The sequence below is a fragment of the Ciconia boyciana genome, chromosome 1, assembly GCF_034638445.1.
Source record: "Ciconia boyciana chromosome 1, ASM3463844v1, whole genome shotgun sequence".
In the NCBI taxonomy this organism is placed as follows: Eukaryota; Metazoa; Chordata; class Aves; order Ciconiiformes; family Ciconiidae; genus Ciconia; species Ciconia boyciana.
In genome coordinates, this window is record NC_132934.1 from 58,328,078 (window position 1) to 58,349,732 (window position 21,655).

Here is a 21,655-nt window from a genome sequence, read left to right on the forward strand (position 1 = left end):
GGAAACACCAGTGGAGTACGTGTGGGACGCAGGTGGCTCCTGGGGTAGGCACGGGGCCAGGGAGGGCTTTGAAGATCAGGACATGTGGAGTTGCAGGCTTCACAGGAAGCCCTGGAAGAAGTGGAGGAAGGGTGCGATACAATCTCAGGAACCCACAACATCGAGGAGATGGATTGTCACCGAGAGCTGGCTTGCACATTTAGCGTGATGGTCCGACAATGATGCGGGGGGGGGGGAAGCACACTGTTAAACATTACTTTATTTTGCTAAACATTTTTTTCATTTCTAGTTAGGCAACGGGGGGCAACAGCTACCTGTGCGGAAGGCTGATCCATGACACAGATGTTGCGCTTATTGCTGCCAGTCCCAAATCAGGAGTCACCTCTCTCCATTTTTTTTTTTAAATTAGCTCCATATTCCTTTCTCCAGTCAGATCTCACGCTTAGCACCCTCCTTCCTCTATTCCACTGTTTCATTCTATTTCTCCATGGCCTCAGAGCTGTAACAAGTGAAAAATAAATTCTCTTTGAATGGCTTGCACAGCCTCCCCCTTCAGTGCCCGAGATAAGCTGTGGTGTAAATCACAAGAAAAGCTACTACTAGAGAAAAAGGAAATGAATTATTGTCTTGGTTTTGTAACGACTGAGCTGGCTGCGCAAGATCCCCCAGACCTGCCTGACAGCGTCTTCCTGATGTATCCCGAGGGAGAGCAGGATCAGGGCTGTTTTCTTCACTGTCTCTTCCAGGGTCCATAATCACACTCACCCCCTTCACAACTGTAGGTCAGAGACAGACACACAGAGCAGATAAAACCACTAGAGTAGATAAAACCACTGTGCTGTGGTTCCCTCTGATAAAACCATTTTGACCAGAAACGCCTGAGAACACTTCCACTAACCAAACCCTGCTGCAGCAGGCAAGGCTTGAGCTCTAACAAACCCATCCCGCCTCCCTGCAGAGCGCCTTTCCAGTGGCAGCAGGGCTCTGTTGATGCTGCTGAACGCCCTGCATTCCTCTAGCTTCCAGCAGTGCCAGGCACCGCAGCTCTCTGAGCCCATCTTTCTGCCCTGCGAGAGAGCTGCAAGCTCTTCCTGGCTTCGTTCCACCAAGTGCCAGTCCCGCTCAGTTAACCTTCAGTGGTCCCTCAGACATGGCGTGGAGCCAGGCAGACCGGCAGATGGTCTCTGTGCATCCTCTGGAAGCTGCTCTGGCAGACACAAACACAAACAGCAGCATATTCACGTACCTGAGAACAGCCTGTAACCAGCCTGTAACCGTTGGAAAGTTTAAGGCGATACATACACGCATTAAAAGTCTGTAATTCCAACGTGCCAATCACAGATTAAAAACAGACCAAATCCTAGTAACACACTGGATTCCTTTGCTATGCTATGAACTAGAACTGATCATGGAAAGATACTGCCCTGCCAGAGGTTCTCCTGTTGTACATCACATCTATCTTAGCACATGTTCTGGGAAAGATTTAGGCTTTGGATAACAAGAAAGTAGGAGGAGAGTTGTTGTTGACAGCTATGCTCACTGTGCTGCTGTTGGTAAATATAGACAAGCAAAAGTGCCAGCCCTAAAAAAAAGGACCAGATTCTCTTGGTATGAACCCAGCTCCCGTGGGCTGCTGCAATGCAGTGGCATCTTAGTCCTTTAATTTCTTAATGATATGGCTGCCTCAAACCCTTCAGAACTGGAGGCAGTAAGTTCTTAGCATGCATAACACAAATGGCAGCAGCTAGGCGGCCAACAGGAGTTGCCCATTTAATCTCTCTCTGTGCTGCCTCTACCCTGCCCACCCGAGTTACACGACTTTGGGATGGGAAACACAGTTTACTTTTAAGCAGTATCTAGGACACTAGAAACTTGACCCTCATTCAAACACGGCGTATAATCTAACAAAGGCTAATTATTCCTGACTTCTAAACAGAATTGCATGCGAAGCCAAGCTGGACTGCCAGGACCCCTCTCTCAGTGGAAAGGAATGAGGGAGGGGTACAAAGAGGCAGATGGTATATATGAAGCACGCTTTGCATAGCTTTCCTACGACACACACAGGTTTTTCCCTTGCACCTGTTTCTACCACTCAAACACCAAACTATTTAAAGGCAGGAAAAGGAGAGGGGAGTGAGGGTGTGGAAGGCAGATAAGATGTGATTCATTCTTTGCATTCTCTTCCCCAATATTTACAGGTCCTTGATTCCCCTTTATAAGGCTAGTTTTCAGCTGTTTTTTCTCTTTCAAGGCACTGCAAGTTTGCCTTGAAGAATCCAAAGTGTCCAGAGAGCTGGGAAAATTAGCATTTAAACAGTTTTAATAAATTAAATGCCCTCAGGGAGTTCTCTGGAGAAACTTAAATTAAGGCCCAGTACTTGGGCATCACTTGTGCTGAAATAAAACACAACCTCCAGCAAGGACATCTAATCAGATGACCAAAATTAATATTGGTTTAATGTTTACAAAAATCCTCCTGCTTCCTTTAAAAACATGTCAATCCACTTTGGAACATTTCCACTTCATAGCAACAAAAAAAAACCAAAGAGGGGTGGGAAGGCAAAAATGCAGCCTTCTAGGAAAGCAACTACAACTCAGGTTTATTCAATGTGTGGGGCAAGAGCTAAAAGGAGTAATGTTAGCTTGTATCTTTCCATATCCTGTGGAAACACTGCATAACAACTCATTTTCTCCCTGTTAATCAGTTCTGCAGCCTTCCCTGTTCACTGTGCGCAGTGCCTTTACAGAGCATGGAAAGAGATTTGCTCCCCACTGTTACCTGCAACAGCATGGACCAAAGAGAGCACAAACCAACAGCAGCTGCCCATGTCTCCAGATGCAATTATATTCTTCCACGAAGGAAAAATAAATCAGTACATCAGATACCGAATGCTCACCAGGAAAATTCCACTAATTTATTAGATGTCTTGTCCTTCGTAGAACAGTTTGAGCCAAATGAGTCTGCTTACTTAAGTACAAAAAACCTTCAGAGTCACAGCAGATTCCAGAAATGCCAGAACCCTGAGCTCCCCTCCCTCGCCACAAAGAGAATAATCTCTCCCACCCACTTCTCTGCTCAGGCCGATCACTGCATCCACAGAAGTTTTAGGGTCTTTGGCCCATCTTCTTCAGGGTTCGATTCAGCTGGAATTAGAGAAAGCAAAGGTCAGAAAAATACATAGCGATTGACATACACTACTGTTCCCCTCAGCAGCCTTTACCCAATGACTCTACTCCTTCCTCTCCAACTCAATGACAAAAAGAGCTCTCGTGCAAGTGCAAGCAGTGTGCGAAGTAGAAGGGGAACTAGTAAAACTCCCTCCTCCTCTCCAAGACAGCAGAGGAAGATGTAGGGAGAAGAGAGGGTGCAAACTTCTAGCAGTGGTATCGCAACTCTGTATTGCTCAAGTCCCCACATCTCAGGATTTTGCTGCCAAAGTTTCCAGTGCGCAGCAGCCTCTGTAAGGAGAGTGGAGCAGTGACAGAATGTCACCTGCTGGCTCAGCACAACGCTGAAGTCATCTGTGCTCCAGAAATCTTTGAGGCCACTTTCTAGAGCCGTAGTTATGAGGACAGAGATACGATTTTGGTCATATTACTGATAGGAACACCACAATTGTCTAGGGACAATGGAGTCAGCACCCTTACACAGTAAAAGCCTCCTCCTTTTCCACTGTGGCTCAACTGAATGAGCACTTCTCACACAAAAACATACCATTCCTCAGAGGCTGGCAGCTGCTGCTTAAACCACCTGCCTTTGCCCAGTGCCTTGCAGAGCTGGGGCTCGCCCCAGCAAGGAAGGCATCGCACAGCTGTCTCACCAAATATGCCTCCTCCAGGCCCTGCCCAGCCCAGTGCTTGCCCCACTTTTCCTAGAGAGATACACAGCTCTCCCACCCAGGCCTCACCTCCTCAAACTTGTGGATCTGGCGGATGAAGAAGTCCCCATAACGTCGAGCAACCTTTGTGTCTGCGATGTGGATCATGTCCTGAGGAGGGAACAGCACGAGGTCAGGAAAAGGACTGCGCTAGCAGGGAGACAGCAAGCACTGCCAAATGGGAGGAGCAACCAAAGGGGCTTCACTCCAGCCCTGGTTCAGCATCACACATACCTGACCTGTGCTAGTCCCTCAGCAACCATTCTCTGCGGGCTGCCTTTCCTATACCTTTGCCTGGGATGTGTCCCAATTCACATTGTATTCACCTCCCATATTCTTGCACTCTGCCTATTTTCATTTCTCTTTGCAGCAGTTTTACAGTCCCAACCCCGATTCATGCTCTGCTTCCCTCTACCAGCAGCTAAGAGTCGTGCTGTCTACCAGCAGAGCTAGGCTGCAATGCAAGTCAGTCAGACACAAGTCATTTGGTTCAGGTAAACAGGCAAGACAAAGCATGAGACCTTGCAGGAAGAGATCTGCTCTAAGGACCAAGAGCAAGGGGCAATCTTGTCTCCTTCCTAGCAAGAAACCAAATCCTATCTTCTTCAAAAAATTAAATCCTGAAAGACTCTTTCCAGCACTTCCTACTGCCTGGAAATCCAAGGACAGGATGGTGCAAGGACCATACTTTGTGTTTAGATTCCTCCTAAAGCAGACAGGGCTAAATGCTGCTCCAGTGAAAAATGGACCTGTAACGTGACCAAGCAAGATCCCTGCTTTGTCAAGCAAAGCAGAGATGTGGGGGAAACCTACAAAGACAACAATCCCACCCAACACACTGACAGCACTATCTGTCACCCAACTGTCACCTCCCGAGAACACTGACAGACAAACAGTTCCCTCTGTCCTGGGGAAGACATTTAGGACCTTTGTTTTCTGGGTACAATGACTGTCAAAGCTGCCCGTGATATCCCATCACTGTTCATCCACTGACACTTCTATTAAGCAGGGCTACAGCTTCACTGTAGGCAGCCAAGCCCTTCACATGGCAAAGAAGGAAGGGATGTTTCCCACAGACTGGAGCAAAACCAGGTGCTGCCACTTCCAGAGTTTCCTCGGTGAAGGAATTTCCTAGCCAGGAAGGGGCAGATACCAACCTTGTCAATATAGAAGTCGACTTCAGAGGCAGACTGGAACTCCCCGTCCAGGGCAGATATGCCACTGGTCCATACCAGGTTCTTCATCTTGTGCTTGAAGACGAGCAGCTGGATACGAAACTCCTGCTCTGTGAGGTCTAAGAAGCCAGCCAGCTTTGCCACGGGCATGGTGGTGTAGAGCTTGAGGAAGCTACGGATGGTGGAGAGTTGGGCCTGCTGCTGAACCTCATCAGCAAAGACCTTGAGCTGCTGCAGGAAGGGCTCCTTGTGGTAGTTGGGGTGCACGTTGTCGTAATTAGGCACCACGGGGGAGAGGAACTTGGGGCAAGCGTAACTGAAGAGCTCCTCATAGACTTGTGCGTCACCCTTCTGCATGCGCAGCATCTTATCCCCATATTTCTCTCTCAGCTGCAGGTGGATGCTCTCATCTATGCGCATGGGGTACATGGTGAGGGCGATGGCCAAGAGTGCGTGCATCTGCTCGTTCTGCTTGTTAATCTGAGACAGAGAGGAGAACCTGTTAGCTTGTCAATGTGCTCGGGCTTTATGGTGTCAGAGGGAGCTGCGTTTTTCAGAGTCAGACCTTTTACCCAGAGGACTGATGGTCCTAAGGCTCAAGGGGAACAGCACAAATAAGCAGTGCCTCCGGGCAAAGCAGATGGATGAATGCTGTATCAAGTCTCTCATCAAAGAAAAAAAAGCCTGGACAAGAGGAAAGTACAGAATGTATCCAGAGCCATATAGAACCTCAATAACCAGAAGCAGGTTTGACTGCTTTGGTACAAAAAAGCGCGGAGGAGAAAGGAAGGCAGATAGTTTAACAACCGTCTCGGCAACGGACAGTTATCAGGGAGGCCAGTGAAGAAAAGACTGAGAAGGAAGATTTATCTGAGTGTGGGATGAAATGGACAGCTGTGTGGCTGAAACAGACATACCAAATTTTTGAAGTGTCATGGAATTAAGAACGGCAGGATTTGGCTACACAAAGAGTTAGAAATGAATCATAAGGACGAAAAGGAGACAGCAGCAGCAGGGGGTAAAGCAGGCACCAGAGACAGCTTAGGTGGAAAGAGAAAGGAGCTTTGTTTTAGCCATGCTGAATTAAAACAGTCTGTGAATGATTATCTGATAATGGAAATATATCTGACAATGGCAGTAACCTGAAATGCAGGACTGGACTAGGAACAGGACTGAGTTTGAAGAAGCATCAACAAGTATATAATTAGAAGCTGATATTCATTAACAACACAGCCTAGAGGGAGAGTGCAGATGGAGCCAGGGCAACTGTATGGTGAACAACCAAAGGAACTAGTAACACAGCTAAGAGAAAATATTGCCGCACATGGCAAAGGCGTTCAAAGGATCCCCAGTCACCACCACCAGCACAGTCCAGAAAGATAAGGCTGGACTATTAGATGTAGGTTATCAGGTGACAGAGGAGGGGCAGGAAAGAAGACAGCAGCTTCTTCTTTTGGGAAGTCTAGACCTATTCTGTCTCTTACCATCTCGTACTTGTAGGTTGTCCTCTGAAACATGCTCTTGGTTCTCTGGATGTAGAGGAGGATGTTGGCAAAGACACGGATGGCATCCTGATAACGCCGCATCATAAGGTATGCAAAGCCCACGTAGTAATAGGTGGTCACCTGGCACTCAGGCACCCGGGAGTACATGCTCTGAGAAGGAGGGATCAACGTGCTGTTAGAGGGGAGACAACCACCTTTGATCTAAACAGCTCGTTACCCAGAATCCAGACACCTCTGCTTTCAGTCCCATCCCAAATATAGAAAGGAGAGGGTTAATTCAGGACATCTCACCTCCCACCCATCCCTGCAGCAGCTTCTTCACTGTTTATTAGATCATCCCATTTCCTATGTTTTCCAGTTTCAGATTCCTGCAAGCAGAGGACTCTTGCACTGTGCCTAATATTGCTTTGCTCAGCTCCCTTTCCCCCTGTTTCACTCCACGTCCTATGCCAGACAGCACAAACATAGATCTGTGCCAAGCCCATGTTGCACCTGGACTTTTGTTAGTCACTGTTACCACAAGCAGCACCCAATTCTAGGGCAAAACATGCAAGGTGGGAGCGGGCACAGTGAGAATGAGAGTCAAAAATAAAAGAATGAGCCACTTACCAATGTGGGAATGATGTGTTCAGCTAGCTACCACTGCACTACCGCTTGCAGTTCAAATAATATTCCCTATAACAACACTGCCTTGCACAACACAGCAAGCATCCTATAAAACTAGGCATTTGTGCTGCAACAGCATCAGGCATTATCATATGGCTTGATTTAATGCCAAAGCTCCAGCTGCGTTCAACTACAAACTCCTGACAACTACAACAGCTGCAAACAGCTCCTCAGCTGGAAGGTTCATTACAGCAATCTTTCACCAGCATGTTTGAACAGAGGCATTTGGAAAACTGCAACAGAGGGTTTAAAACATGTTGTATTACCTTCTTGTTGAGTTCAATGTTCTCCAGAACCTTGATTGCTTGGTAGTAATCCCCCAGCAGAGAGTGCAGACGCAGCAGCCCAACCAGGCTGAAATAGCCCAGCATCTTGTAGAGGGAGTGCCGACCATATTCACCAGCCACACTTTCAGGGTCACCTAGGAAAAAAAGGAACCATGTTGCTTTCCTCCAAGTAAGCAAGCTCCCCTTTCAACACCTCTATGTTTACAAGCAAAGGGAGCAAGACCTCAAGCGTAATCACCGGCACTTCTCATGTAAGGCAAATGGAACCTGTTCCCAGTCAATCCATCCACTGATTAAGTGTTTGATCCAGGTCCCAAACAAAGCTAACTGAGCTTGGTCAAATCAAAGCAAGGCAGCACAGACTAGTCTGGCTTGCATCACCCAGCTAGCTCACCTCCACTTGTATAGACCTCCAGCTGTCGGTTGATGTTGGATTTGTCCACCAGAGAGTGCAGCACATTAAGGACACTGTGGACGTTCCAGATCTTGGGGTTGGAACGAAGGAAATCAATTTCCTCTTCAGACTTCTTGGCTGTCTTGCAGCGGTACTGGCTGAAAGACTGGAACTACAGGAAAAAGCAGAGATTAAACGATAAGAAGCTAGTTTGGAGACGTTCAGCTAAGTGCACTAAGCTTACAAGTTGATCACACAAATGCATTACAATAAGCTACAAGTTGCATGAAAAAAAGAGTTTCATCTGAGATCACCTGGCAATCAAAATGGCAAATTATACCACCTTTAAAGCACCTAGGCAAAAAAGCAGAGGGAAAAGGCCAGAAGACAGAACGAAGCACAGAAGGATCTCTTAGGCAATTAGGACAGGCAACGAAACACAAATTTGCTGTCTGAACAGGTAGCAAAGAGAATGACCAAGTCATAAGATGTGTCTGCATACACACACATCTTTTTCTATATATGCACACATTATTTTTAATCCTTAAGCTTGATAAGATGGCACTTCAGGAATTCCAGGCAGCTCTATAATAAAAAAGTTACAGAAAAAGGAATCTATAGAGAAAAACCAATAGCATTTGAGATCTGTACTACTGCACTCAGAACTATAAGTGGAAAAATATTTCCTAACGTCAAGATCTGAGACCACATATTATTTCAAATCAGGTCAGCAATCTCTCAGTGCAAGCATAAAGGCCCTACTGACTAATACAAAACTAAAGTAAAACCATAACACACAATAAAACTAGTTTGAACAAGTATCTTCATAAGGTCTTTGTGATTATAGCAGACGTCAGTCAGGCTGCTTTGCACAAATCAGGCAGAAATGAAGGTGAGTTAAAAAAAATCCCTAAGCAGCAACTGAAACAGAAATATCAACAGAAGTCCAGGACTCCCCAAAGAGCTCCCTGTAACTTAAAAATCTGTACATTTACAACTACTTCATCTACCTGGTGACCCAGGAATAACAGTGCTCACCAAAGTTTTTTGACCTGCAATGGTATCCTAGCTATGCAAATCACAGAGGGAGGAGATGGAAAATTTATAGCGCGAATAGAGGCAAGGCCACCCCAAAATGGCCCAGTCTTATAGTCATATACCTGGTATATGAATTCATCAATGATATCCCAGAGCCACTGGTTGGGCAGTTCCAGAGGAGCAGGGCCATCAGCATCTGCAGAAGAACATAAGTAATAGATGAGAGGCTTAACACCTTCAGAAAGAACAGCAGCAGAACTGGAGGAACAGACAAATTAAAGAACACAAGAATTTCCCTGAAATGGCAGATGCAGCAGCAAATGAATTAAGCTTCCAGTAGGGCGGTGATAATGTAGCTTTGGTTACCTCAACTGCCTTCACTTTTAAAGAATACGAGCATGTATGGGGTTAATCTCTAGAGTGAGACTGCTCAGCAGCAGTGATTCTCAGAAGCTGCGCACAGACTGTAGGAGTTTATCCTAACCGATCTATTCTCTGCAAGAAGTCTGGCAGGGAGTCACAAACACTAAAATTTTTTCCAAGGGGAGTCAACAACAGTAAGCAGTTGTGAAAGACTGCAAGTTTTCTCTAGCTTACAGCTTCATTTTGCTTTTTAATAAAGATAGGTGAAGCAGTTCTCAGCAAGACAGAAGGCTAAATAAGTTTTATTCTTTACAGTATTTCAGAAAGCACCAGAAACTATTTGGCTTTTTGTGGTTTTAAATGCATGGATGTAAAGTGATCCTCATTCAACAAACTCAAACATATGGAAGGCTCGTAGACTACTTCTCCCTATATGATCTATAAACAAATATGTTCCAGTTCTTCTGACCCTTTCTTCAGCTCTGCCCTCTCCATCCACTCTCCCTCTCCAAAATTCACAAACCAGAAATGAATTGCAGCAACTCACTGAGGATGTAGTTGAAGAGATTGCAGTAGTTGTAATAGGATTCAAATCTCTGCTCCAGCGTGGGTCCCCCCTGCAATGAGAAGTCAGCACAGTCTGCTTAGTTTCAAGCATGGTAGGAGTGAGTTTATGGGCAACAGTGTATGAAGGACAGTCAATAGTCACAGCAGTAGAGGGGCTATTTCAGAAATGTTAGAGCCAATATTCAACCAAGACACCCACCAGCACCACCCAGAAAACCTGACATTGTATCACTATTGTCCCATAGAATAGGCCTGATTTTTCACGTACAGGTAGCTTCTCCCAGGACAACCGAGCATTCAAACCTTCTGTGAATAGGATACATTAATCTTCCTTGTCGCCCTCTCTGCTGTCCAGACTTAAGAGCTTCCTATTACCTTCAACAGCTTTCCTTCCTTCTCCCCTCATGAGAGCCCTTAATAAATCAACAATTCTGCTTCTGGACAGTATTTCTAAATGCTTTGAAAGGCCAGTAAACACAGTAGGGAATCACTCTCTTCCTAGAACCATTTTCCTTGTTTCACCTGGAGACACTCGAGGGCAGTCTGAGAACCACTAACAGCACAGCCTGAGAAACCAGTCTCTCCTGTTAAAGCCTGACTTGGGTTAATACAGCAGCCTTTTTGAAGTGCACATTTCTCCACCCTCTGGTCCACACCAAAACTGCAGTTATTACTTATTTACCCCATCTCTGTCAGCTTCTTTCCTTAAAGAACCAAGAACAACTGTCTCACTGACTTCAAATTAGCTTAAGAAAAAAAGTGGGGTTTGTTTTGTTTTATAGGGCGTTATTCCTTCCATGTCCTTCTCCTGCATCTGTTATGGTGCCCATGTTTCCCTCTCCGCAAGGCACTCTGACCCCATGTGTTTTTTTAATCACAAATAACGCACCTTCCTCTTGTGATACCCCTTCTCACCCACCTGCTAATCTGAAGAACAAAGAGCCACAAAGAAACACACAAAACCAACTGATCTATAGGTCTTGCAATTACAGCTCTATCAAAAAGAAAATTCAGTTACCTCCCAACACCTCCTTCTTCCCTAACTCACTAACTACTACATCTGATGTTCAGTAACAAACTTTTACATAACAGCCTCCTGAAAACTCAGACCAGGTCTTCTGATTCATGTAAGCTGCAAGGGAAACCTGCACGCTCATTAAAACCATGCTTGAGGAGACAGCTAATGAGCCTCAGAAAGACAGTCAAGTCTTTCTTGCTTTTCAGCAATCAGTGACCCCTTACTAAACTAACAAAAGGCAAGAATTTTAAGCTTCCCTAAAAGCAACTTGACTTACAGCTCGTAAACCTATCCAATCCTGTCTTGCAAAAATTATGGGACCACTGATACTGTGGTGGCAGCAAGATTTGCCAAGTCTTATGGTACGGAGAAGCCAGCATGCAACCAACAGGAAGACACAGGACAAACACTCACGCTGACTTTCGCGTAGATGTGCCTATAATACAGCTCCTTGTACAGGATGAGGAAAACAGCATCTGGAAAAGATGACAGAACTGGACATTAGCAAGCCACAAGGCCTAGGCAACTGGATCTCTCTGATACACCAGTGGTGCTCCTCCTGCCACAGTAATAAAGGGAGGTACAAAAAGATACTTTGTTCAAGTTTGACTTCTTGCCAGGCATCTGCTGAAGGAGTTGCCAGAGTGAACAAAGACGACTGACTCAGGTGGCAGCAGCACTGTGCAGCACTGTGCACTGAGCACTGTGCAGCACTGTGCACTCACTCATGTATCAAGTGATTTAGTTCTTTCTCTCTCTGACAAACAAAAAGAAAGTAAAAGACTTACCATTTCCAACCTGAGGGGCAATGGCCTCGGCCTCTGGCCATGGGGTATTCTTAAAAAACCTTTCTGTCAGCTTTGTCCAACTGAAAGATAGACACACATGCAGTATTAGAAACCATTTCTCAGTATGACAGTGCTGGAGTTAGAGACCACAATATAGAGACCTTGGACTTGATGAAAGTATAACACCACCACCATCCCCTTTTAGTAACTCCAGTGTTGAAGCAAAGAACGAGAATTGCAAACTAAGCAATTAAAGTCTTCAATTTATCCCTGAAGTATGGAACAGTTGCAGATGTTACTTTCACATTCCCTTTATGGCAAGGTGACAGAGCTACAAGCAGGAGTGGGAATATCTATAGGAAACAGACACAACACTTACACCTCACAGCTTTCTGCAAACTGCCTACTGAGGTCACTTTTTGCTGCCTCCATACCTGTTAGGCACAGGACTGGTATTTTCCTTCAGACAGGTCACAACTCACCTATACTTACGTTAACCTAATGGTCTGGCAATATCTGGTTTTTTCATAGAATCATAGAATGCTTTGGACTGGAAGGGACCTTTACAGGTCATCTAGTCCAATCCCCCTGCAAGAGCAGGGACATCTTTAACTAGATCAGGTTGCTCAGAGCCCCGTCCAACCTGACCTTGAATGTTTGCAGGGATGGGGCCTCCACTACCTCTCTGGGCAACCTGTTCCAGTGCCTCACCGCCCCATTGTAAAAAATTTCTTTCTTAAATCCAGTCTAAATCTGCCTTCCCTTAGTTTAAAACCATTGCTCTTTGTCCTGTCACAACAGGTCTTGCTAAAAAGTCTGTCCCCTTCTTTCCTATAGGCTCCCTTTAGGTACTGGAAGGCTGCTGAAAGGTCTCCCCGCAGCCTTCTCCTTCCCCAGTAATCAAATCAAACCTCATGCTGTATTTTAGAGAAAGCCCAAATTTGGAACAACACAGGTAGTAGTCAGTCTTTCCTTTTAAAAGCAGGGTGTGCTTTCATCACAGTTTAAACAGTGATTCGCCCTTGCAGGAAGGATGGCTTCGTACCTGTTTTCATAGATGTCCTGGATCTCGTACACCTTCTGGTCAATAACATCACTGGAAACACGGCTGGCCTGGAGTTCGTACACCTTCTGGTCAATGAGATCCGACACTGTCTTGTGAAAATACTGAATGAAGTTTTTGATCACTTCGGGGATCACCTGGTAGGTCTGCTGCTCGTACTGGCGCTCGTAGGCCAGGTCTTGCTTCGGGTCTCCTGAGGGGAAGGAGGAGCAGTGAGGCAGCTGCCGCACGGCCCACCCGGGCCTACAGACCCAGCCGGGCGCCAGCAGGCCCGGCGCACCCGAGGGCCACCGTGGCGGCGTGGCCGAGGCCCGCACTCACCCGTGTGCATATCATACTCGTTGGAGTAGGCGTAGGGGTCGTAGGCGGCCTGTGGAGAGAGGGCGGCAGCGAGTCACCCCGACCAGCCCGGACACGACTCCCCCAAGTCCCCCCGCCGCCCCGGGACCCCCGCCCCGCACCTCGTTGTCGTAGTCCTCCCCCGGGTAGGCCATGGCGGCGGCGCGGCGCGGCAGGGAAAGGACTCCGGGCGGCAACGCGGACCCGGCGCGGACCGGGCAGGAAGAGGGAGTGGGACCAGGGGCGGGGCTCGGGCCGGCCGGCCGGAAAGGGCTGAGGCGGCGGAGCGGCGCTGCGCCCTTCCACTGGTTGAAACAACTGCCTGTCTTCAGCCTGCCGAGCTGCCATGGGCCTAGTGCTTCCTATGGCCCGCCCCTCTCTTTGATTGGACAGCGTACCTGCCCATCAGACCTTTCTGAGCACCGCCTCCACCTCCCGCCTCGCCTCTCTACTCGCCTTCCTTCTACCTGCTCCCTCTACCTTCCCATTGGCTGCACACACAGGGGTGCGGCGCCTTCGATTGGTTCAGCGGACACGGCCCGCCCCGTTGCTATAGCGACGACCCTCCCCTCCCCTCTGCCCCCGCACTCCGCGCCGTGGCCCGGCTCGGCCCGTGAGGGGATGGAGGGCGGCGGCGGCGGGGCCGCAGCAGCGCCCGGCGCGGCGCCAGCGCCGGGGCCCGGGCCCGGGCCCGGGCCCGAGCCCGAGCCCGAGCCAGAGCCAGAGCCAGAGCCCGAGCCAGAGGCCGGGCTGGCGCTGGGGGCGGCGGCGGGCGCCCCCCTCGGCTACCTGCACGTCCTGTGGCAGCGGGAGGAGCCCGCGGGCAAGATCCCGGCCCGCCGCCTGCGCAGGGCCGCCCGCCTCCACCGCCGGCTGGGGCCTACGGGCAAGGAGAGCCACGGTGAGCAGAGGACAGCGGGGAGCGCCCCTCCCTGGGACGGCTCTTGCTTCGGCCGGCCCCGCGCGGGGAGCGGCCGTGCTGCCGCCCAGGCCTCGGCGGGGTGGAGAGCCTCCGATTTGGGGAGCCGGTAAAGCTTCAGCTTTCCCGCGTGCGGGGCCTCGGGAAGGAGGTTGGATCTGCTCGGTGGGCGGCTTGGGAAGGCACCCTTGCTCCTGCCAGGGGACGGTGGCCGTCAGGAGCGGGAGGGCCCGTGGCCGGCCTCAGGAGGAGACAAGGAGAGTGCTTCTTACCTGGCGTCTTGGTCGCCTGCTTCCCCTCCTCTGGGCTGAGGCAGCACCGGCACGGTTTGGGCCCTGCACCTGGGCTTGAGCACCGGCATGGGATGTATCGATAGGGAAATGCTCCTTTTTCCTCTGTGCTTTCTGGTAATTGCTTTTTTTTCTGCATAGCTCTGAAAAGGCTGCGTGAAGCTGCCAACAGCAACGACTTGGACATAGGTAAGATTTCTGCCAGGACCCCTTCCTGGAAGGGCAGCTTTGTCGAGGACCTTTATTTTAGGAGAGGAGGAGGAGGGTGCAGATAGTTTGCGGACATTGTGTTTTAGATGCTGCAAAACTAGAAGCTGCATTTCTGGAACCTTGTTTCGTTCTCTGAGCAGAGTGAGGCTAGTTATAATATTCACTTTTTCACTGCATCTAGTTCATAGTGTTAGTTTTCCAACTGCTGCAAGCTAAATCAGCACTGCACTGTTCCAGCTTTTTTGGTATGTAACTTTTGCCCAATTGTAAGCAGCAAGAAAGTAGTGTTTTGGTAAGGTGGAAAAGTTATGATTATCTAAGCCATATCCTGTGTGATGAGACAGTGTGACCCAGTAGATCAGAACCAGGACCAGTGCTGGACTCTGCCTCTCACAGGGACTTCAGAGAAGGCTCATGGCCTACCTGTGACTCCCTGTACCTCTCTATACTGTAGATTAGGTGGGGTTTGATATGAATTGTCCAGCAGCAATACTGGCGTATATTATCTGCCTCTTATCATTGTCCCTCCTTAGACTATACTGTCCCCTCAGTTGTGCTGGCCTAACTGTTCATTGAGCTATTCTGTGAACAGAATTGGAAACTGGTTTGACTTGTAGAAACTCCCAATATATCAGGATGGGGGTTTGTCTGGCGTGCTTCACCCTTGGGCTCCACAATACACCTTGTTTCATGAACTGATGGATAAAGTTCATCTGTGAGCTCTGGCAGTACAGAAAGGCTTGGCTTCAGTCACCAAGTCAAGAGAAAGAACGAAAGAATCAGGCTTTATGAAAGTCTTGGTTTCAATCCATCTTAGTTTTGCAACTTTATTTAATACACAGGTTCCCCTGTTTACAATCCTGGTGTCTTTTGTGTATTCCACAGCTTGAGGAAGTATCTGATGATGAATTTATTCTTCATCAACAAGTAAAAATCTTTGCTGTTTCCTGTGGTCACACTGGGTGGGAGAGGTTATGTCATTTCCTACTGACTAGGTAAAGCGTTCCCCGTTAATGGTTCTCACTGGTGGCACTGTCAGTCTCCCTGTCTTTCTTCTGGAGTATCAAACATCCCCCATTAATGCCACTTCCATCTTTTCAGGTGTTCCTTTCACTTCTGTACCACACTTAAAGCAGTAGGAGTAGAGGAAGAAATTCAAATATGACTATAATTCAACCTCCAGAAGCTGAGACCAATGGTGACTTTCAGTGGTCTGAGCTATCTAGTTTCTTGTCTCCAATACTGGTCAGTCTTGACTGTTGCAGGATATGCTATTAAAGATCTCAAAATACAGCGAATCTGTCAGTATTTTTAACAGCTACAGAATAAGCTTTATTTTACACACTGATTACTATACCAGAATAATCTCAAAACAACAGGAGTACAGTTGCTCTTACGCATGATTGCCGTAGATGCTATTTTTATGTCCCTAATCTTTTCAGCCTTTACTGGTCTCTGTGCCTTTGTTATACCCAGTCCTGGAGAGTCATACTAGTTTCTCTGTCTTTCTGTGTGAGCAGGTTTTTCCTTCTTATCTGAGAAAAGGAGGTAGTTCAGGTTACAAGAAGTGCCAGTGGTGGCACTGAAGAAGTAGCTGAGTGGAAAAGCAGGGGGAACAAGTGTGCGTAGATGACGGTATGGCTACTTGGGCTGTTCACTAGCTCACTTCAATACATCGTCTCCTAAGGGTGTATTTGCGCTGCTGCTGGCAGGTGGGTGCATTCACCTGTCTGCTTCCCAATCAGTAGCCACCATTAGTATGGCAAAACCTAGGAGTTTCAGATGAATCTAGGAAGTGGCATATTCAAAACGGGTGTGAAGAGGTGTTTTTTCTCACTGCATGGAGTTACACTGTGAAACTTCTCACTGCAGGTCCATGTTGATGTGAAAAGTTTACACAGATGCAGAAAATGACTCTGCACATCCATGGAGAAAGCCCACGGAGGGCTAGTAAGCACAGGATGCTAATTCTGGCTTGGGAGGTGCCTGAGATGCAGCTGACTAAAGGCTGTGAGAGTTAGCCCTGCATCCTTGCCATCTTTTTATACTGTTCTGTAGGTGTTTGCTGCTGATTGTCCTAGGAGCTTGAGTGTTTGGCTAGATGGATCCTTAGCCTTAGCCATTACAGCTGTTGGCTTGTCTCTGTGGCAGTACGTGGAAGCTGGTGAAGACTGTAACAGAGGGTGGAGCATACACTGCCTAGGCTGGTTCTGCTGAGCCGGGATGCTGGCTGGAGCTGGTTCAAGTCCAGTTGACTTGACAGCTAGCAGAGTGTGTATCTAACCACAGAAGAGCAGGCAGTATTACCCCTTTCTGATCAGGTGCCCCTTCAGCTTATCTGCTTTCTTCTCCTCCTTGGTGCTATCAGTGCAGCAACTCTTGGAGGACGGAACTGACCCCTGTGCCGCGGACGATAAAGGCCGGACAGCCCTGCACTTTGCCTCCTGCAACGGCAATGATCACATTGGTGAGTGGGTGGGGAGGGGGAGTTCTGTCATCCGACTTCTCGGTGGCAGAGATTTCAAAGGATGCTCTTTATTTTGGTTCAGCACGTGACAGAAATTGATGTTTTCCGTGTGTTTTGTGGCAAAGTTCCCAGCTGAACTCTGGCTCCAGGGCTTGCCATGTCCCCCTGCTGAAGGCGAAGCAGGAGCTCCCAGCTCTAGGGCTGTGCTGGTGCAGAAGGAGGGGTGTCCTTAGTCTCAGCTCTTCCCCTCAGAGAGCCCTGGGGCAGTGGCATTGCCTGGCTTTGTGCTGGGTCCTTCTGCATTGCTGCGCAAACCTCCGTCCCCTGTTTCTGGGAGGAAGTTGATGAGCTCAACAGAAGCTGATGGCTGCCACGTGGACCTGTGGCCCGTGTGGGCCTGACCTGTGGGGCAAAGGGAAGGGACTGGCATGGCTCTGTTTCGTTGTTTCCAGTGCAACTGCTTCTGGACCATGGGGCTGACCCGAACCAGAGAGATGGGCTGGGAAACACCCCCTTACACTTGGGTGAGTGCCACACAGACGAGCTCTGCATGCAGAGAGGTGAGGTGAACACCTTGCCTTGCTGTTTCTTTCCTCTCCACCTTCCTCTTTCCTGTGCATCACAGTATACATCCCTAGCTTTAAGGACCTAGGAGGGACTCTTTGCATTTCATTAGCTTCACTCCTCGTGAAGGTTTAAGGGTCAGAGGTAGAGAAAATCCATTTCTCTCCCTCTGCCAGCCCCAAGGAGCACAATATCTGTTCCAGAGAGAGTACCCAGCCTTGCGTGTGTGGTTACTCTTTAATAATTGGGCTGTTCCTCTTTCCCATGGCAAAGAGCCCTTTGGGAAGCAGCAAGCTCTGTGCTTGAGCAGAAACTCCTTTGTTGTTTGCTAGTACCTCTGAGTTGTGTGTCCTGTGTTTTCCCTCCCCAGCTGCCTGCACGAACCACGTTCCTGTCATCACCACGCTGCTGCGCGGAGGTAACATTTCCTCTATAACAATTACAGCCTGTCCCTTTCCGGCCCTGCCCCTGTTGATATTCCCCAGGGACACTAAGCCTTGAAGACAAACCTCACTTTCTGTCCTTGCTCATGCATCTTGCAGGGGCCAGAGTTGATGCCTTGGATCGAGCTGGCAGAACCCCACTGCACCTCGCTAAATCAAAGCTGAACATCCTGCAGGAAGGACTCTCCCACAGCCTGGAGGCCGTACGCCTTGAAGTGAAACAGGTAAAAGAAACAGTCCCATGATCTGGTAAGGCGGTGCAGTCCCTGGCAGTCTCCTGCACCTTTTATTTAAATACCTGTCTGTAGGCTCTTAGCTGCTCTGGGGAGAGTTTGACTTTTTCCTTCTGTTTTCAGAGACCCTCCTTTTTCCCAACCGCTACTCTGAATTTTTGCAGGACCTCTCTTGGCTTTGGTAGGCCAAGAATGCATTGAATTTCTTAATTCTCAGGCTGTATGGAGCACTCTCTTTTCTTCAACAACCATGTAAGACACATGCCTTGTGGCAGGAGAGGGACCACAGCATGGGGCTGTAGCCATGGCATACACATTCCAGCAGGGACTCTGCATTCCTAGCACAGTCTGCCTTGCTCCGGTACCTTGAGGCATGGGACAGCAAAGCAGTCATGGGGCTGCATCACAAATGCACGAGGTGTGGGCCTCGCTTCAGGAGCCATATAGCAGCCACAGGAATTTCCATCCTTGGTGCACAAGCAGATCCTGCTGGAGTGGGAAGTCCCTGCTCCTAACAGTAAGGGAAGCTAGCTGGCCATAAAGAAAAGCTTGGTGCTTTCAGGGCTAGACCTTGTGCTTCTCCAGCTGGGGCTGTCTCTCTTCCCTGTTCTTAAACCAGGCACAGGAATCATGACTAGTCCATCTGTGGCTGATCAACACCTCAGGTGACTCACTGGACTCTCATGCTGCCATTAGTGCTCTCCGGTTGCTTTGCATGTGTTCTTCTCTGTGGGTCATGTATTCTGCCACATACCACAGCGTCAAGACTGTGCTTGGCAATTTAACTGTAGTTTAATTTTTCCTGTAAAAACATCCCAGCCTCGTGCAGCTGTCTGATGTTTGCCTCTTATGCCTATTGGTTGCAGATTATCCAGATGTTGCGGGAATACCTGGAGCGTCTGGGGAGGCATGAGCAAAAGGAACAGCTGGATGACCTCTGCTCCAGGTTACAGATGACTAGCACAAAGGAGCAGGTAGGCAGTGTTGAGCTACTGTGACTCACCTACTTGTGTTGACTTCTGTGTTTAGGAGAATGCAACTGCATGAGCAAGGTGACATTGAAGACATGGTTATGGAAGTGTTCTTGCTCACATTGGGTAAAGTGGGCAAGCTACGTGATGACTCGTGGTACTCCTTTGGGTTGGAATTCAAAATGCGGAAAGCATCACTGTGCCTGGCAGCTCAGCAGAGAAGCTGAAGATCAGATGGGCTGAGGGCACAGGAATTTTAAGGATCAGCACAACCACACAGGGTTGCAGGGCCTGTTTGGTTTTTTTCTACAAAAGATTGGCCCTTAGAAACAGGCTTAGAGAAAACAGCCCTGATACCACTGTTGAGTTCTGGGTAATGCCGCAACACACTCCTATTTTAAGGATTGGCTACATCATACAAGGTGGAAGTCAAGCATCAACCTCCTGAGGAATGGGGAGAAGCTCCCATTGTCTTAGATCAGTACTTATTTGGTCATGGGGACAGGAGCCCTCCTACACGATTGTGGGACCAAAGGGATCCTGTCTTAGTATAAGCTCAGCGTGGGCATTACGGGCAGTCCTGGTGCAAGGGTGGGCCCTGCTGCATGGGGGTTTCTTCTGTGTTGGTGCTCAACTGCACAACTGCATTCCTCTGCCTAATGGCCAACTGTATTCTGTCAGGTGGACGAGGTTACAGACCTCCTGGCCAGCTTCACGTCACTCAGCCTCCAGATGCAGAAGATGGAGAAGAGGTAATGGGCTTCCAAATCATCTTCCTGATGCAGCAGGAGAAGCCTTGGAGAGAAAAAGAGGAAGCTGAAGCTTGCTTCCCAGATTGCTGAATAAACATTGCTGCCAGCAGCCGTTCCTGCCAGATCCACTCTCCAGTGGTGCTCAGACTGTCCCTGTGGGTGCTGCCACAGCTGCCTCATGGGGAGGCAGCAGGCTTTGGACAACAGAGACAACAGACAACAGAGTGCTGCAGCTGAGACTTCTGGAAAAAAAGAGCTGCTGCTCTTTTCATCAGATGGGCTGGCGCTGAACAGGATACCCCTTCCAGAGATATTCTGCCTTCTCCTAAGCGCTTCAGCTCGATGTAGGTGGTGGCTGATGCCGTGTGCAGTCACCAGCCCTGGACTAGTGCAGTCAGCAGCTGGCCATCATCACAGAAATGCTTGGAACAGGCACCTTTTGCCACCTCTGCAGTACTCAGTTCCATGGGGGAGAGAATGGATGCCTTGGACAACAGAAGGCTTTGTGCTGTGAGAAGAACACACACTTAATTCTGCATGCTAGCAGCTGAGCAAACATACTGCCTTGAAAAACACGCACCAAGGCTTATTCCTAACCTTCCCCAGAGCCTGCGGTCAGAGGGCAGAGAATATGTCTGGTTACAAATGGGATACAAAGCTTTTAATCACTAGACTAACAGCTTTCACTGGCCCTGGTTTTTAAATCACTGCTGCAAGTTAGTGCTTAAATACTACAGTGAAACACTTGCAAAAAACACCCAGGTAGACAGCTAGCACGTCAGAGCTGCCCTGATGCAAGAATAAAGTTTGGGGGTGGCTTAATCCTAGTGCAGTTTTAGTCAGACATCTACATCTTGCATTCAACCCACCATAACTGACTTTTGTGTTTCCTGTTATGGGTGGTCTTGGGCAAGAGGTCCACTTGCAATAGGAGGTGTTGTGTATTCAGCCATATTATTGGGCTGGGTTGGAGGTGGATTCATGGCTGCCTCAGCAGCACCAAACCCAGAGCTGACCCATACTGTGTTTCTTGCTTGTCAGGGAGAGGTGCTGCTCCAGGACCTTAAGTACAGCATGAGGAACGAGTTATGACCTTTACTGGGAGCCTGAAGTGATGCAGCTATGAAGGATGCAGGGAATTGCCCTTGCTTCTGCACCACTGTGGTTAGTAATGAAGATGTAGATAGCTTTGTTTTGGAGCAGGGATCGTAAACCTTGTTGGTAGGGTGCGAGTAGCAGCAGGGTGACAAGAACATGCCCAATAGCAATCTGAGTTCCCATCTGTGTGCCACACCTAAGTGACATGGTGTGCCGGTAGCGATACCCATCCCACAGCTTGGGAATTGCTGGTTTGGAAGCGTCCATTCTTAGGATTCAGCTTAACCATGCAACAGCCACAGTTTGGAGCATTCTTCAGAGACCTTTAGGTCAGCATGTTCTCTAATATCTGGCCTCTTGTCCAGGAAAAGGCTAAGTGGACCTCCATGTTCAAAGCTGAGATACCAGAAATACGCATGGCTTTTAGATGTATTCATCCGTGGGGTGCTGGAGGCCATGTCTGGGACTAACGGTCTTGTGGTTTGGCTGGAGCTGTCACTGTGAATACTGATACTTCATTACAATATGCTGGATGGGAAGGATAATGAGGGGGTGGGAGACAATATGACCTTTTTGTATTTTGAACTTCAATAAAATCCTGTCAGCCTTTTCAGACTCAGCCAAGTT

General features: G+C 48.5%; 2 protein-coding genes across 2 annotated transcripts; one reads left to right on the plus strand and one right to left on the minus strand.

Annotated features, from left to right (window-relative positions):
- Positions 1-2,893: 2,893 nt before the first annotated feature.
- On the minus strand, positions 2,894-13,349 carry EIF3L (eukaryotic translation initiation factor 3 subunit L). The gene is made up of 13 exons (XM_072869487.1): positions 13,204-13,349; positions 13,064-13,112; positions 12,725-12,935; positions 11,680-11,759; positions 11,306-11,367; positions 9,854-9,923; positions 9,066-9,139; positions 7,906-8,077; positions 7,491-7,645; positions 6,538-6,708; positions 5,036-5,533; positions 3,909-3,989; positions 2,894-3,144 (listed from the first exon to the last, which is right to left on the minus strand). Exons 1-13 carry the CDS (start codon positions 13,234-13,236, stop codon positions 3,106-3,108), a joined length of 1,695 nt encoding a protein of 564 aa, XP_072725588.1. The 5' UTR covers positions 13,237-13,349; the 3' UTR covers positions 2,894-3,105.
- A 312-nt stretch (positions 13,350-13,661) lies between these two features.
- Positions 13,662-21,593, plus strand: ANKRD54 (ankyrin repeat domain 54). Its single transcript, XM_072869520.1, has 8 exons — positions 13,662-13,982; positions 14,432-14,479; positions 16,869-16,967; positions 17,420-17,491; positions 17,902-17,949; positions 18,074-18,198; positions 19,074-19,181; positions 19,860-21,593. The coding sequence occupies exons 1-8, from the start codon at positions 13,703-13,705 to the stop codon at positions 19,932-19,934; spliced, it is 855 nt and encodes a 284-aa protein (XP_072725621.1). The 5' UTR covers positions 13,662-13,702; the 3' UTR covers positions 19,935-21,593.
- The last annotated feature ends 62 nt before the right edge of the window (positions 21,594-21,655 follow it).